Source organism: Caretta caretta, chromosome 12, assembly GCF_965140235.1.
Source record: "Caretta caretta isolate rCarCar2 chromosome 12, rCarCar1.hap1, whole genome shotgun sequence".
Classification (NCBI taxonomy): domain Eukaryota; kingdom Metazoa; phylum Chordata; order Testudines; family Cheloniidae; genus Caretta; species Caretta caretta.
In genome coordinates, this window is record NC_134217.1 from 2,978,145 (window position 1) to 2,993,451 (window position 15,307).

General features: G+C 49.3%; 1 protein-coding gene across 1 annotated transcript in view; it reads right to left on the bottom strand.

Annotated features, from left to right (window-relative positions):
• CALB2 (calbindin 2) overlaps positions 1–15,106 on the bottom strand; it is a 67,216-nt gene extending 52,110 nt beyond the window's left edge. The window contains exon 1 of the mRNA XM_048817211.1: positions 14,923–15,106. Within this exon, the coding sequence (XP_048673168.1) occupies positions 14,923–15,013 (91 nt within the window). The 5' untranslated portion in view covers positions 15,014–15,106. The remainder of the gene's footprint in view (positions 1–14,922) is intronic.
• Positions 15,107–15,307: the final 201 nt, after the last annotated feature.

The following is a 15,307-nucleotide window of genomic DNA, read 5'->3' on the forward strand; positions in this document are numbered from 1 at the left end:
GAGCAAATGCCGTGACCTCCCAAAGATCACACAGGAAATTTTTGGCACCACTAGGAAGATAACCTGAGCCCCAGGCCAGTGCCTGAACCAGGACACCATTCGTCCGCCTCTTTATCAATAAAAAATGCAGAGGAGCCCCAAGCACCTCTCAATTCAGTTAAAGAGCAGCAATTGGTTCAGCAAATTGAAAAGAAAAACAAGAAAAGCTCGAAGTTGCTGGATTATCTTTTGCCATGGCCACGTCAGAGCTCTCAGCAAAGCAGGTAGATCTTACCCTCCCACTACTGCACTGTAAATGACCCACAGCCCAGCGTCAGATCGCTTCAGAAGTTTCACCCATATGGTTATTTACAGTTGTGCCATGGGCAGAATGGCAGTTCAGATTCTGCTCTTCACTGACCTTTTTTTTTAAAACCATGGCTGCTGCTCAACTAAGTGGCTCAGTCCAGAATTTTTGTCTCATTGCTAGAGTATGTATTTGTCCCCCATTACAGCATCTGAGCCCCTCCCAATCATTAATGTATTTACTCTCACAGTACCCCATGTGAGGTAGGGCTGTGCTATTATCTGCATTTTACAGAGAAGAAACTGAGACACAGAGACACTCGATGAATTTCCTAAGGTCACACAAGGAGTCTGTGGCAGAAGACACAATTGAACCCTGCTCTCCAGCTACTTCCGTAACCCCTGGGCCATGCTCCATCTCCTGTGCATCCCCTCCGCTGCGTCACCACAGAGTCAAAGAGTGCATGCCGTGCACTGAAAGCCTGGGGAGTTGGTTTGGTTTTCAGCCACTTCGGTCAGTAACTACATTTTGCACTGTGAGTTCTGTACACAGCTAGTACACATTCCTGCAGGATTCAGCTATCCACAGTGACTGTCAGAGGTGAAAGAGTGGCTGACAAGTGGACCTCATGCTGGCATCAGCCAGGCAGAGAGCTTTGCTGTCTATTTAACTGGAGTGAGAAGAACCTCGCCCTGGTATCTGTTTCCAGTGAGAAGAGAGGCTGGAGAGCTTGGTGGAGATTGCTTTGGCTATTTATTTCAGAGCCATCACTTTGAGTCCACCCTGTTCTTACATCAGATGAGTTTGATGGTGTCCATCCAACAAGGTTCAAATCATAGAATCATAGACTATCAGGGTTGGAAGGGACCTCAGGAGGTCATCTAGTCCAACCCCCTGCTCAAAGCAGGACCAACCCCAACTAAGTCATCCCAGCCAGGGCTTTATCGAGCCTGACCTTATAGAGCCCTCCTCCTGTGGGATCATAGCACAATGAGAATGCACTATCCTTTCACTGCCCATGGCCATGAGGGGACCAAGCCCAGTCCAAATCGTGGGTGCAATGAGTTCAGTGCTATCATACAAATGGGTTTTAATCTCTGCTTAGGGGAGGCCAAGCACTGGAAATGCAGGGGTTGGCGACAGTCAGGCCTGAGGTGCCTTCGCAGAGCTGTTCGGGGAACTGGGCCACACCAGGCCGGTCCAATCAATCTGACACACTAACATTCCCCAAAGCCACCAGCAGCGGCCTGGAGTTGACTCCACCAGCAGAGCATTTGAACCTTTTCCCTACAGTGATGTCTTGCCACCACAGAAGAAGTTTCAGACCCACCCCTCCCATCAAGCCATAAGGAATGGGAGGCTGATCATGACAATCTGGCTGGGATGATTTAATTGGGGATTGGTCCTGCTTTGAGCAGGGGGTTGAACTAGATGACCTCCTGAGGTCCCTTCCAACCCTGATATTCTATGATTCTATGACAACCCCTCCCCAGCCAAGAACCCCGCCACTACCTCAGTGGCTCATGAACAGACAAGAGCCTCCGTTTCCAGCGTGCTCTAGACCCAACCTCCCAGCAGCCTCAATGAGTCCTAGAGCTTAAGGTCAGTAGGGACCACCATTTCATCTCGCCGGACCTTCTGTAGATCACAAGCCTCCAACACCTGCACGCTGAGCCCAGCCATGGAAATGAGACCAACATGAAGGAGTTGTTTGTGCTTCAGCAGTGAGCTGATGCAGTGAAGGGCTCTGCTGCTGTCCCACTGCATGCTGGCCTCTGCTTTGGAGCCCAGACAGAGGAGAGGCAGATGGTCATTGACACTGTCCCACAATGTTCTGAGGTCTGAACGGGCATAGCCAGAGGGGCAGCAGATTTATCCACAGTGACGGACTCTCAGCTGGGTCCCAAGAAGCCTGGTGCTTCAGAGCTGCCGTTCTTTTCCATATCAGCTGAGACAGTCTTCAAGCCAGTGAGCACAAAATAAAAGTGAATGAATGAATAGACTTAAGAGCTGCAGTGTCATTCACAAGGATAGACACAGCTGCCGTAATCAATCCTGCTGCCCTTGGGAGTACAATGGTCAGTGATTTATTGGTGGGTATCCTCACCAGGCAAAGGTCCGCGGCTGCAGGCTGAGCTAAATTAATGAGTTGCAGTATATTTAGTAAGTGATTGTGCACACCAAAGAGGGATGGGGTGGAAGTTGGGGGAAAAATACATTTCCCAGCTAGGAAATTCCCTTCATGAAAAAAATCTCTACAGCTGAGCAGCAGCCAGGGACAAAAAACACCCTCTTGGAACTTCATGATTACAGCAGGATAGAACTCAGATCTTCCTATTACAGAAAGCACAGGCACCTGCCATTGGAGCTAAGGGAAAATCTCCTCTAAGCAGAAGCAGTATAGAGTTGATGGCACACAATTGAGCAGTTCTGATTGCTGCCAGTAGAAGGCAGTCATGTACATACAAACCAATTCATTACAATAGCTTTATGGGAAATATAGGATGGTCCAGCGATCAGAGTGCTAGCCTGGGACTCCACAGAGCCTGGTCCAATGCCTTGGTCTGCCATAGACTTCTTGTGTGACCTTGGGAAAGTCACTTCGTCTCCTGTGCCTCAGTTTCCCATCCATAAAATAGGGTGAATAGTACTTTCCTGTGGGACAGGGGTGCTGTGAGGATAAATACACTGTGAGATACTCAGATACTAGAGTAACAGGGCCATGTGAGTCCCTGAAATAACTGAAGCTTCTTTCTCTAAAGCTCCTGGTGCTGTGGACAGAACCCTATGGGCCATTGGTCTTTTAGGTGATGGCAATTTCTAAGTTGATCCGTTCCCTTGTTTCAACAGTTTTTGAGCAATGGCTGCTTGGGAGTCGGGGGGTGAAAAGGAAAATGGATCTGTCAATGGCTAGCTTTCCCCTTTTGTGTCTGAGCTGCAGGGAGTCCCAGCCAAGCCTGGCTCACATCTTTTTGAAATGATTTTTATACAATTTTTCCCTTTGTTGGCAAGAAGCGAACGTGGCTCTTTCCAGCTCTGGCTGGGCTCTTTGATGCAATAGTAATGGGCTGAACAGTCCTTGTTAAACAGCCTCTTTGCAAAGGTAAGGGATTTAGCTGCTGCTTTTCTGTTGGGTCTCGCTGCAGCTGTCTGCACTAGGGACATTTACCTTTCCAGTCGCCCACCATTGCAGTCACTGGGGAAGCCCAGCATGGTAGTGACGATGGGAGCCTTAATACAGACAAGCTGCTGGTGTGTTAACCACGGTGCTGGCTAATCCTGCCCAGAGCAAGTAGAGATGGCATGGTGCAGGCCGTCTACACGTGCTGCCCTCTATTGCAACAGACTCACTGGTGGATTAGTGTTAGCAGGTGTGATAAATGAAGTGTGCGTGTGCGTGTGCAGGATGGCTCCCTTTTATGGACACCCAGCCAGCCTGTTAGCTGTAAAATCCCTCTTGGTAGCTATTCTCTGCTTGCTTTACCTGTAAAAGGTTAAAAAGTCCCCCAGATAAAGAAAAGGGAGTGGGCACCTGACCAAAAGAGCCAATGGGAAGGCTAGAACTTTTTAAAGTTGGGAAAAGAGCCTTCCCTTTGTGTCTGTTGTGGCCCTCTCGGAAACAGAGGGCACCAGGAATGCTGCGTAAACCTTTAAGCCAGGTATGAGAAATCATCAGATCATACCTAGAATTACTTATTTGAAACCCCCCCAAATATGTAAGTAAATTAGGAATGTTTAGATAGAGGTGATCAGGTTTATTTCTTTATTTTGGCTTGTGGATCTCCTCTGTGCTAACCCCAGATGCTTTTGTTTTGCTTGTAACCTTTAAGCTGAACTCCCAAGAAAGCTATTTTGGGTGCTTAATTTTTGGAATTGCTCTTTTGAAATCTAGCAAAAGCCTAAATTCCAGATGTATTTTCTTGCTTTTTGTTTTTAATAAAATTTTATCTTTTTTAAGAACAGGATTTGGATTGTTGTGTCCTAAGAGGTTTGTGCCTATGCTGTTTGATTAGCTGTTGTCACCAGCTAATTTCCTTTGTTTTCTTTCTCAGCTCTTCCCTGGAGTGGGGGGTGAAAGGGCTTGAGGGTTCCCCACAGGGAGGAATTCCCAAGTGCTTCTTCCTGGATTCAAAGGGTTTTTTGCATTTGGGTGGTGGCAACGTTTACCAAGCCAAGGTCAGAGAGAAGCTGGAACCTTGGGAGTTTAATACCAGCCTGGAATGGCCAGTATTAATTTTTGGAATCCTTGTGGGCCTCCACCTTCTGCACTCGAAGCGCCAGAGTGGGGAATCAGCCTTGACAGCAGGGGTGGGAAATGTGAAGGCTCTAGTGTAGACATGGCCTGTCCATGAATTAATTGGGCCCAGAGCGCACAATCCCACACACAACATCTGTGCCATAGAGCCACCTAGCTAGGCAAGGGCCCAGGGATGCCTCTGGGGTGTGTGAGTTCTCTGCAAAGCCATGCAGCTCTGAGCAGTTTGAGCCCAAACAGCCCCACGCAGGGCTAGGTAGACCCGTCACACCCTGATGGTGTTGGTGGGCACTCCCTTCTGCCCCTAGCAATGGGCGCTGAGGCCTGTGATTCCCCACTAACCGGTTGGGTCCTGGTTTCTACACAAATACAATTTATCTATGCTCTTGCAGTCTGCCCATCACCATGATCTCTGAACTTGGTAGCTTTTAAATAGCCCTTTTCATCAAAGCACTTTACAAGGGTGGTTAAGTATTATCCCCATTTTATATTTGGGGTAACTGAGGCAGAGAAGTTTAAGGCTAAATTTTTCAAGAGCAGCTACTGATCTTGGATACACAACTTCAGACACTTAGTGCCTGCTTTTCTAAGGTGCTGAGCACCCATGCCCATGGGTGGCGAGTTCAATGGGCCCATGGTGGCTGGGCACCAGGAATATTCCTGTCCCAGGGGCCCGGCTCCAGCAAAGTTTCCCACCTCCCCTCCCCAACACACACACACTCCCCCCACGCTTCCCCCGGCCCCACCTACCGCCCCCGGGCAATTTAAAACAGCCCGGGGGCTCCCGCCACCACCCACAGCGCAGCGGGGCTGAGCGGCTTCCTGCGCGCTCGCTCCACGTGGCAGTCGGCAGGTCCTTGCAGCCCGTGTGAGGGGGTGTGGCACTGCGCGCTGCCCCCCCCCAACACCCCTGCGGCCAATGGGAAGACAGCAGCGTGAGGAGACTCCCCCGGCCTGCCCCGCCTAGGAGCCGCTGCCGGAGGAGGTGCCCCAGGTAAGCATCGAACCCGCCCATCCACTTCCAGAGCCTGCACCCACACCCCCTCCACAAACACACCCTTCGGCCCCCAAATTTCCTCCTGCACCCCCACCTCCTCTTGCCCCCAAACTCCCTCCCAGAGCCTGCACCCCCCCCAATTCCCTCTTGCACTCCCACCCCTCCCCTGCACCTACTTTTGTCCCCAAACTCCCTCCCAGAGCCTGCACCCAGCACCCAAACTCATTCCCAGAGCCTGCACTCCAGACCCCCTCCCAGAGCCTGACTTCTCACCCCTTCTGCACCCAAATTCCCTTCTAGAGCCTGCACCCAGCATCCCTTCTGCACCCCAATCCCCTGCCCCAGCCCAGAGCCTGCACCCAAACTCCATCCCAGAGCCTGAACCCCAGACCTCCAACTCCCTCCCAGAGCCTTAGGCAGGTGTGTGTGGGGAGTTGGTGGTGGTGGTGGTGGGGGGTTCTGAGTGTTCTGGGCACCACCAAAATTTCTACAAACCTGCAGCCCCTGCCCACACCTCCCATTGACAGCAGCCGGAGCTGTAGGTGATTGATACATCTGGCAGGGGTCTCAGTGGTTACAACCCATGGCTCCATCTGTTAGTTCAATGCTTTATCCACTGAACCACGCTGCCCAAAGGTGTCTGTCACAGAGCGGCTGCCCCTTTAAGGGGAGTTGGGCCCAGCCTTACCTGTGACTGAGCAGCAACCTCCCAGCTGAGACTGATGGGTGATTATAAAAGCCAGCATACAGCCAGCTGGGAGGGAGCTGCTAGGGCACAGGAGGCTCTGGCTGAAAGCTCCTGGCTTAAGGGGAACAAGTATAAGAAGCAGATTGGCTCCTGGGGAAGCCTGTGGAGCCAGCGAACCCCCAACATATGGCCTATAGGAAGACTGGGAGAAAACTCTCCTTTGCATTACTGACAGGTTTCAGAGTAACAGCCGTGTTAGTCTGTATTTGCAAAAAGAAAAGGAGGACTTGTGGCACCTTAGAGACTAACCAATTTATTTGAGCATAAGCTTTCGTGAGCTACAGCTCACTTCATCGGATGCATACTGTGGAAACTGCAGAAGACAGCTGTGTTTGTCTTCTCCTTCATGGAGAATCTGAGCCAGACTTTGGGGTGTGGCCTCAGTCCTTCCAGGGCTACAGGAGACAGGGCAGCCACCTATAGCGATCCTACAGATGGCTGGGTTAATCCCAACTGTGTGGCTCCCATGACTCTTGTTCACTACCCGCTAAGTAGGGGTGAATTTCTATTTTCCTGCACTGCAGAAATGTGTATCGTAGGGTGCCAAATACAGCAGGAAGGTCCCAAGTAGGGCTGGGCTGGGCAAATGGCGTCAAGCTATTATCTGCAAATATTGGTTTGAAATGGAGAGTGAAATTCAATATTGCCAGATTAGCGACTGGCACTGGGAGAGTAACGAAAACGAATGAGCACTTTAAAAATCATGAAATTCTTCACGTTGTCTGCCAAAGACCTAGGGAATGCTTAGCTCAGACACGATCCCTAACCAGACTCTATTACCAGCCTCCTGCAACTGATCTTCCAGGGTGCAATTCATCCCTGAGCAAGCAGCTAGTGCCACAGGTAGGCATCACTTAAACCGTGCTTAGGTGGGATTTAAATAGTACCTCGGTCTTTGGCACAGTGGCCAGTGTCTCCCGCTAGGAGCCGAAGCCAGCTTTGTCTCCTAGACTAAAACCAACTTAAACTAAACAAGCTCATCTGCAGATTAGAACAAGTTGTAACTGCTTATGAGTTTTCATTCTTCCTGTGCTCCTCTGGCCACCAGGGAGACACTGCTTGAGCAGGACTGCGGCTCAACCCATGCTGAAAGAATTAAACACCGTGCAACGCACAAGCATCACCAATCTTGGCAGTGCCAGAGCTCAAGGGGGGAGTGCCCTGGGTAAGAATTCCCCCAGATTTGAATCTTGTTTGTGTTTTCTCTTTCCTGTGAATTCAACTTCTCAACACCAGGAGCAGGTCATGTACCCAAAGAGACGGGGCATTGCTGAAGTCGAACACACCAGGCTAGGCCCCACTTATCTCTCCCTCTCCCTTTTCTTGCAAGCTCCTGTCGACTTTGAATCAGTCCAGCAGACAGGATTTAACCGAACGCTCACCACGGGACAGCTGTGTCCAGCAACATTCCAATGGACACATGAGTTTTCCTTTACACACCACAGGGCTCCACTCCCAGAAGGAAAAATAGCTCCCACCAGTTCAGCACAGAATTCATGTAGCGTTAGTCCCAGTCTTCCAACACAGAGACGGCAGGTCCAGCGTTTACTGCTAGATGCTCTGAGGCATCTACATTTTAAACAGAATTTTTGTCTGTCAACAAATAATTGTTGGCTTGGCTATCTTACAAGAGAGGGGGGCAGTAAAACCAAACTGGACAGTGCCTCCTCAGTCAGGATACCAGAGCTTTCAAGTTATTGGGCATGATGCAGGACTCGCGGGGCAAGGTTCTCTGACCAGTTACGCTGTGAGTTAGGGTCCATTCTGGCCTTCAGGTCTATGAAGAGACCCAGGCACCACTGACTCTTAGTAATCCTCCAAACTGGGAAAGAAAAGCAGAGGGTGGGGAGGCTATAACTGATGGAGAAAGCCAGCAGGGAAAAAACTCACCATTAGCAAGGTCTTATCTCAAGGCTTAGTGCTTCTAACCTAAAATTCCCCAGTGTGGGGTTCAACCCAGACCGGTGAGCCCTGAGAATAGAGCCCAGCCTGCCCAAAGACCATATCCCTGGTACGGCTCAGACTCTTCCTTGAGCACCTGCCCACGCTGAGCTCAGCTTAACCCTTTGCTCACCAAGGACCAGGAAATGAGCACATTTTAGCCAGTGCTGCCAACATAGAATCATAGAATCATAGAATATCAGGGTTGGAAGGGACCTCAGGAGGTCATCTAGTCCAACCCCCTGCTCAAAAGCAGGACCAATCCCCAATTAAATCATTCCAGCCAGGGCTTTGTCAAGCCTGACCTTAAAAACTTCTAAGGAAGGAGATTCCACCACGTCCCTAGGCAACGCATTCCAGTGTTTCACCACCCTCCTAGTGAAAAAGTTTTTCCTAATATCCAACCTAAACCTCCCCCACTGCAACTTGAGACCATTACTCCTTGTCCTGTCCTCTTCTACCACTGAGAATAGTCTAGAACCATCCTCTCTGGAACCACCTCTCAGGTAGTTGAAAGCAGCTATCAAATCCCCCCTCATTCTTCTCTTCTGCAGACTAAACAATCCCAGTTCCCTCAGCCTCTCCTCATAAGTCATGTGTTCCAGACCCCTAATCATTTTTGTTGCCCTTCGCTGGACTCTCTCCAATTTATCCACATCCTTCTTGTAGTGTGGGGCCCAAAACTGGACACAGTTCTCCAGATGAGGCCTCACCAATGTCGAATAGAGGGGGACGATCACGTCCCTCGATCTGCTGGCTATGCCCCTACTTATACATCCCAAAATGCCATTGGCCTTCTTGGCAACAAGGGCACACTGCTGACTCATATCCAACTTCTCATCCACTGTCACCCCTAGGTCCTTTTCCACAGAACTGCTACCTAGCCATTCGGTCCCTAGTCTGTAGCTGTGCATTGGGTTCTTCCGTCCAAAGTGCAGGACCCTGCACTTATCCTTATTGAACCTCATCAGATTTCTTTTGGCCCAATCCTCCAATTTGTCTAGGTCCCTCTGTATCCTATCCCTGCCCTCCAGCGTATCTACCACTCCTCCCAGTTTAGTATCATCTGCAAATTTGCTGAGCGTGCAATCCACACCCTCCTCCAGATCATTTATGAAGATATTGAACAAAACCAGCCCCAGGACCAACCCCTGGGGCACTCCACTTGACACCGGCTGCCAACTAGACATGGAGCCATTGATCACTGCCTGTTGAGCCCGACAATCTAGCCAACTTTCTACCCACCTTATAGTGCATTCATCCAGCCCGTACTTCTTTAACTTGCTGACAAGAATACTGTGGGAGACCGTGTCAAAAGCTTTGCTAAAGTCAAGAAACAATACATCCACTGCTTTCCCTTCATCCACAGAACCAGTAATCTCATCATAGAAGGCGAATCCATGCTGGCTATCACTGTGAGAGGAAGCAGGGGTGCTACATGATGTGTCCTTTGCTCTTGGAGTCTATCAGCCAGGGTAGAATTTCAGCAGGGAGCTAGGGCACGCACACTGGGCATGGGTTGTCACGCCCTCCCGCCCCCATCTAGCACACACCGCAGCATATGGGACAAGCAGCAGGGGAGACCTGATAGCTGGCAGGCCACAGCCCTTGGTGAACTGCCTGGCATTGTGCCTCCGAGCACTTGAGTACTCGATGAGACTCCTGCCCTGCAATGAGGGCAAAACCCCTCCCTCTCTTGACACTAGCAGGTCCAGGCAGCCCCAGGCAAGGCTGGGGGGTTCCCGTTTGCGGGAACTTAATTTAGGTACAAACACACACAAGCTGCTTTGCAAGGTAAGAGGACATAGGAAGGTCTTCCAGGAGCAAGGAATCTGCCAGTTGCCCAGAGGTGCCCAGGCCTTTCCATGCCAGTGTGCTGCCTGACTAGGCCAGCATTTCAAATGGGTGAGAACCCACGGCACTAGCTTTGTACATGGGAGGCTGCAGGGTTGCTCCTAACAGATTGGTTTCTTGTACCAGATATGGGCAGGCTACCAAGCCTCCTTCTCATAGAGTGACACCGGAGATGCGTCTCCCATAAGATCCTTTAATGCCCTGCCAGGAATCACAGTTGTGAGCCTAAGCAAGGTGTGTTACACACGGCTCCACCTAGTGTCTGAACAATACGACACCGTTTCGCATTCCATTGCACAGCTCAAACACACTGTGCAAGACAATGAATAAAGAGCTGCCAAGCAGGAACCGTTTGCAGAGTTCAGCCTAGGATCAGCGCCGCTTACTGGCATGTTATCCTATTAACTGGCTATGTACAGACAGCTCTTCCGCAGAGCAATCTTTCAACACTGTGCAAGGCGAATGGGAGTCTAGTTCAGCCCCAGGGCAGTGCGGGCCTGCTCTGAAACCCAGTGAACCCACTGGAAAGAATCCCATTGACTTCACTGGGATTTGTCTCAGCCCATGCATGAGTAACTAACTGAAGTCAGATAACTTTGTATCTTCCAAACGAGAAATGGAGCCCAAGGAGCAGAGGAGTTTGTAGTTGATGTTGAGACCTGGGAAATCAGAAAGAGAGAGACGGGGACTGAGTAAAAGAGGCAAGAGGCACAGGCAGAGGAAGAAACCCTGTGAGAGAGAAAAGCTAGCTAGAAATTGACACATCTGTAAGATTTAAGGAGTGAATGAGGGACAGAGGATGAAATGACAAAGAGAAAGAAAACTCGAAGAAGAAAAGCAAGCTGGATTTTGCTTGTCGCTAATTGCACCTCATGTTTTAATTGAGAATTTCCCTGGCCATTTGACTCAATCCCTTGGCTGCCTCTAACCTGAAAATCTCCAACTCCGCTGGGGCTGAGAAATCATTTTAACTGGCTGCAAAAGTAAACAAGGTGCATCGACCCGCAAGACACCCGTGCTTTGTGCTGACCTGTCAGGTAAACTCTGCCATTCTCATCTGCAAATTTAGTCCCCTCCAAGGGTCCAGCAGATGGGTTAATATTTTCATTTGCATGTGCAGCCACTGTTAAGAAGAGAAATGACCCAAATAGAGCAGTTCTGCACTCCCATGGTGCACTGAGCATGCTTCCCTTGGGGCCTACTGTGCGGCAGATGACAGAGACAACACATTTCCCCAAATCCCTCAGTAGAACTCCCCAGACCCTGCCATATAGGACCTCCCTAAAATCACTGGGTGAAATCTCTGGCCTATGTGTTACGGGAGGACAGGCTAGACTAGTACAACAGTCCCTTTTGGCCTTCGGGTCTGTGAGACTTAGTGGGAAAGGTTCTTGCTAATGTAAATTAAGGCAGTTTCAGTCCCAACTGTACTCCTTGCTTCTGATGTTGAGGAAGAATGTGGGTGAAGGGATGCTGCTGCAATGGGAACTGGAGTTGTTAAAACTCAGCCTTTTGCAGCATTCAGGATGCTGGCTGGAAAATGACTGAGCAGAAATTACACTGTGACATTCCACACTGAATCTCTCAGCAAATGCTGATCACATCTGCTCAGTTTATAAATCAAAAGAAGGCAGCGGAGGGCAAATCCTGTTCTTGGTGACAGTAGTGTAAATCCAAATCAAACCACTAATTTCAGTGACGTTACTCCAAATTTACACCAATGTAACTAGGAGCAACATTTGCCATGATTTTTCTCATAGCCGGCAGCATGGAAACCTCCAGCTGGGTTCTCTGCCTTTTCCATCATTGCTGGTAATAAAGTTTCTGCAGGCAGAACTCAGCTCACAAGTTTGTCGAGGAACAGACTAGAGTTGGTTCTGTTGGATGTTAACGAGAACCCAGCTAGCTCTCCCCTAGCTGTAAAGTGCCTCTGCCAGGGCAAAGAGCTCTGCAGTTATTTTGGCTCAGCCAGCAATGGTTCTTTGAATTGCTCTGCACTCAACATAAAGCATATTTTTCCTGACTGTCTGATTTAACATAATCACAAGTGCTTTACTTATCTAATAATTTCCAACTGAAATAGAAACTAATGTGGGCAGATTTTGAAAGCAAATGAACCCAAGCCACTCCCTTTTGCAAATGCTTCCCAAGATCACTTTTGCTGTTTGTTTACAGAGGCTTGTTGGGTTGTGGAGTGAGAGGCAAGTGTTTCTTCAGCAGGTGGCTTTGTTTAATTGGTCTCTGCAATGCCCTGAAGGGAGAGATGATAATCAGGAGAGGTTTCCTTCACAGGTCTTGGAAGGGAGAAGGAAGAGAAGGGCCTCAAAGACAAGGCTGAAAACAAAAAATGATGATTTGGATGAACAAACCTTGAGCCACAGGCTGAAAGAGATGGAGATAAAGGTGGATGGGACACTCCCATAGAATCTTTGTTCTAGCCTTGGATCTTACTTGATTCCTACTTCACTGGTGCCACTGACTTCTCTCCCTTGTTCCTGAGGCTTGCTGTTCACCTTGGTTCTTGCTACAGCATTTTAAATCTTCTTGTATTTTCCCGTCCCCAGTTTATGATCCCATTATAAATGCCCAAGTGCCTGGAGGCTCCCTGGACTTACAAGCAAAGACCACTCCACAATCATTCCCCAGTGCCCCCTTGTACTTCCCCCCTAGATTCAACTTTTCACCCCAGCTTTACCATACTGTGGAGTTTCTGCTAGAGATGGGCTAATCTGGGATCATCTGGAGTCCCTCCAGATTCAGGGGTATTTCAATTTGGGGCTTTGCTTTGGGTGAATGTCTGCTTCTCGCCTTCTGCTCTAATTGCTGTCAAAGAGTGATGCAATGGCAAGGACATAGCTAATGATAAGCTAGCACGACAATAATAATTGGCAGCCATGCCCAATAAGTGCCCCCTGGTCTCCTGGGAAGTCCTCTGCTCTTCCTGCCCACTCCATATGTACCGATTCACTCATAAATTGCACAGTTGACGCGTCAACATCCTGTTTACTCAGGCTGTGTGTGTTTATTGGCTGTCCCAGATGTATCAGGACTGATGTTTTAACCCCTCCACAAATACAAGGCTCCCCACCACTCTGTTCCAATTAGCAAATACTTCTAGAGATGAAAGCTCTACAAGGAGCTTTCCGAGGAGAGTTTAAGTAGCTGAGTACCAGGTCACTGCATCTTGATGACCTGCACACCCATCACAGTGATGCTGTGCGTGGAACTCCCTGCCTTTTGCTAGTGGTCTGGCTTATTTCTGCAGGAATCCGAGTCTTTCTCCCCTTTCACAGCTGCTGTGTCCTTCTGATGGAAGCTACAGCTTCATGTCCCAGGAAAGCATTTCAGCACCTTTAGCCCATAGGTGGGAGCTTGAAACTAATAAGAAGTTTATTTATTGTAAACACTCAGGCAGCCTGTACATCAGCGCTGCCTTCTCCCCTTGGAGTCCTGGAGACATAAGATTCCACCCTGCCCTGTATGGGGCACAATTCCCACAAAGGACATTCTTTTTGTGCAGGATGGGTGGGATGTCAAGGTTTCAGGACCAGGTAAATGGACGGATTACAAGGGTCTGCAAGTGGCTATGATTCAGGGCTGGCTTACCTGGCTAACTATCCCTTGATAGCAGCTGTCCATGACAGAGAAGCTGGGCCCTTTGAAATAACAGCTGTATAGAGATCCTTCTGCACAGCCGAGCTCACTCCCTGCTTCAAGAAGGACCGGGAGAGGAAGTAAGGGGATCGGACATGCACAGGGGGGTTCTTTCTGCTCCACCAAAGCCATCCTCACATTAGGACAGATTTAAAGCCATTTTCATTTTCAGGTTGCATTGGCATCTCTGGGCTCAGGTGGGTCAAAGCTGCGAAAACTTCACTTGCTGTCTGGTTTTGAAGCCAACAGGTGACTGACAGGACACAACAGGCACCCCTAAACCTTCACCTAGGAGATGGTGCTGGCTGTCACGCCTGCAGACAGCTCACCCCATCCTAGCATACCCCTACCTGCTCAGGCATCCACTCAGCATAGCTTGCTACCAACGTAGCCATCCACATTCCATCCCCCCTGCTACCTCACAGAGGACAAAAGTTACATATGACTGACCAAAGATCTGGACTCTTCACATAGAGATTTAAGACTGGGGTCAAATTGAGCCCAGGTGCAAACAGGTACAATGCCACCAACTTCAGCTAAATTATGCTGGGTTACCCTAGGCTTTAATTTCAGTCCAAGTGTCACTTTTATTCCCCATCAGATCTGGATCTTGCTGAACAACAAACAACCAGCAGAAGGAGGATTACTGGGCTGCCTGACTTGGAACACAGAACAGAACCATAAGGGGTTGGAGTTAAGATTGGGGGTATCCAGTGAGCAAGAACTATTGGGGTAACAAAGCAAAATACTAGCCAGCTCCATATTTTAGAAGGCAGCTGCAAAGTTCCCACAAGGGCACAGCCTTGTTGCAAGCAAAGCCAGTCCCAGCACATTACAACAGGAATTTGTCCTGGTAGCAATGTCATACCAAACAGAGCAGATGGGCTGGGAGACTCCTATGTGCGATACCTCGTGCCAGGGTCTCCTAGCTGGGGCAGTGTCCATTGAAAAACTTTCCTCACAATTAATAACAACAAAAAGCCCCTTAAAATGTGCACTTAGGGAGGTTTTTTTACAGATGTCCCAATAGAAAAATATACATTTCCAAAGCCCAAATGCACACAGATCTAACTCTATCAATAGTACACAGGGATGGGTTTTTATCAAATATTTAAGAGTTTTTTTAAAAATCCTCCTAAAAGTATCTGAGATTTAAAAGAAGTTTTGGAGGTGAGGTTCTTACTGACCATCAGAATCGTAATGTTTCCAGATGTCCAGGAACTGGGATGCTGTGAGCTCAGCCAAGTGCAGGTAAGGGGCTTGCTGCTTCACCGCCATGGTCAGCTGCCAGGGCAACCCTCCGTGCTGCTCTGTCTCCTCTCTTCAGCTCCCCTGATCTCGCCACCAATATCTCTAGCCTCTCTCCGCTCGGCCTTTATATAAACCCTCCGGAGCGTGCACAGGGCCCTGGCAGCCATTAGAGGGCGCACAGTCTCCGAGAACCTAAAATATAGCCAGAAAAAGGGAGCGAATGCAAGAGAGAAATGGGTAGAGGGGGAGAGGTGTGGAGCGTAAGGGGTGATGAGCTGAAGGGAGGATCTGAGTTTCTAGGATTTCGCTAACATCTGGAGG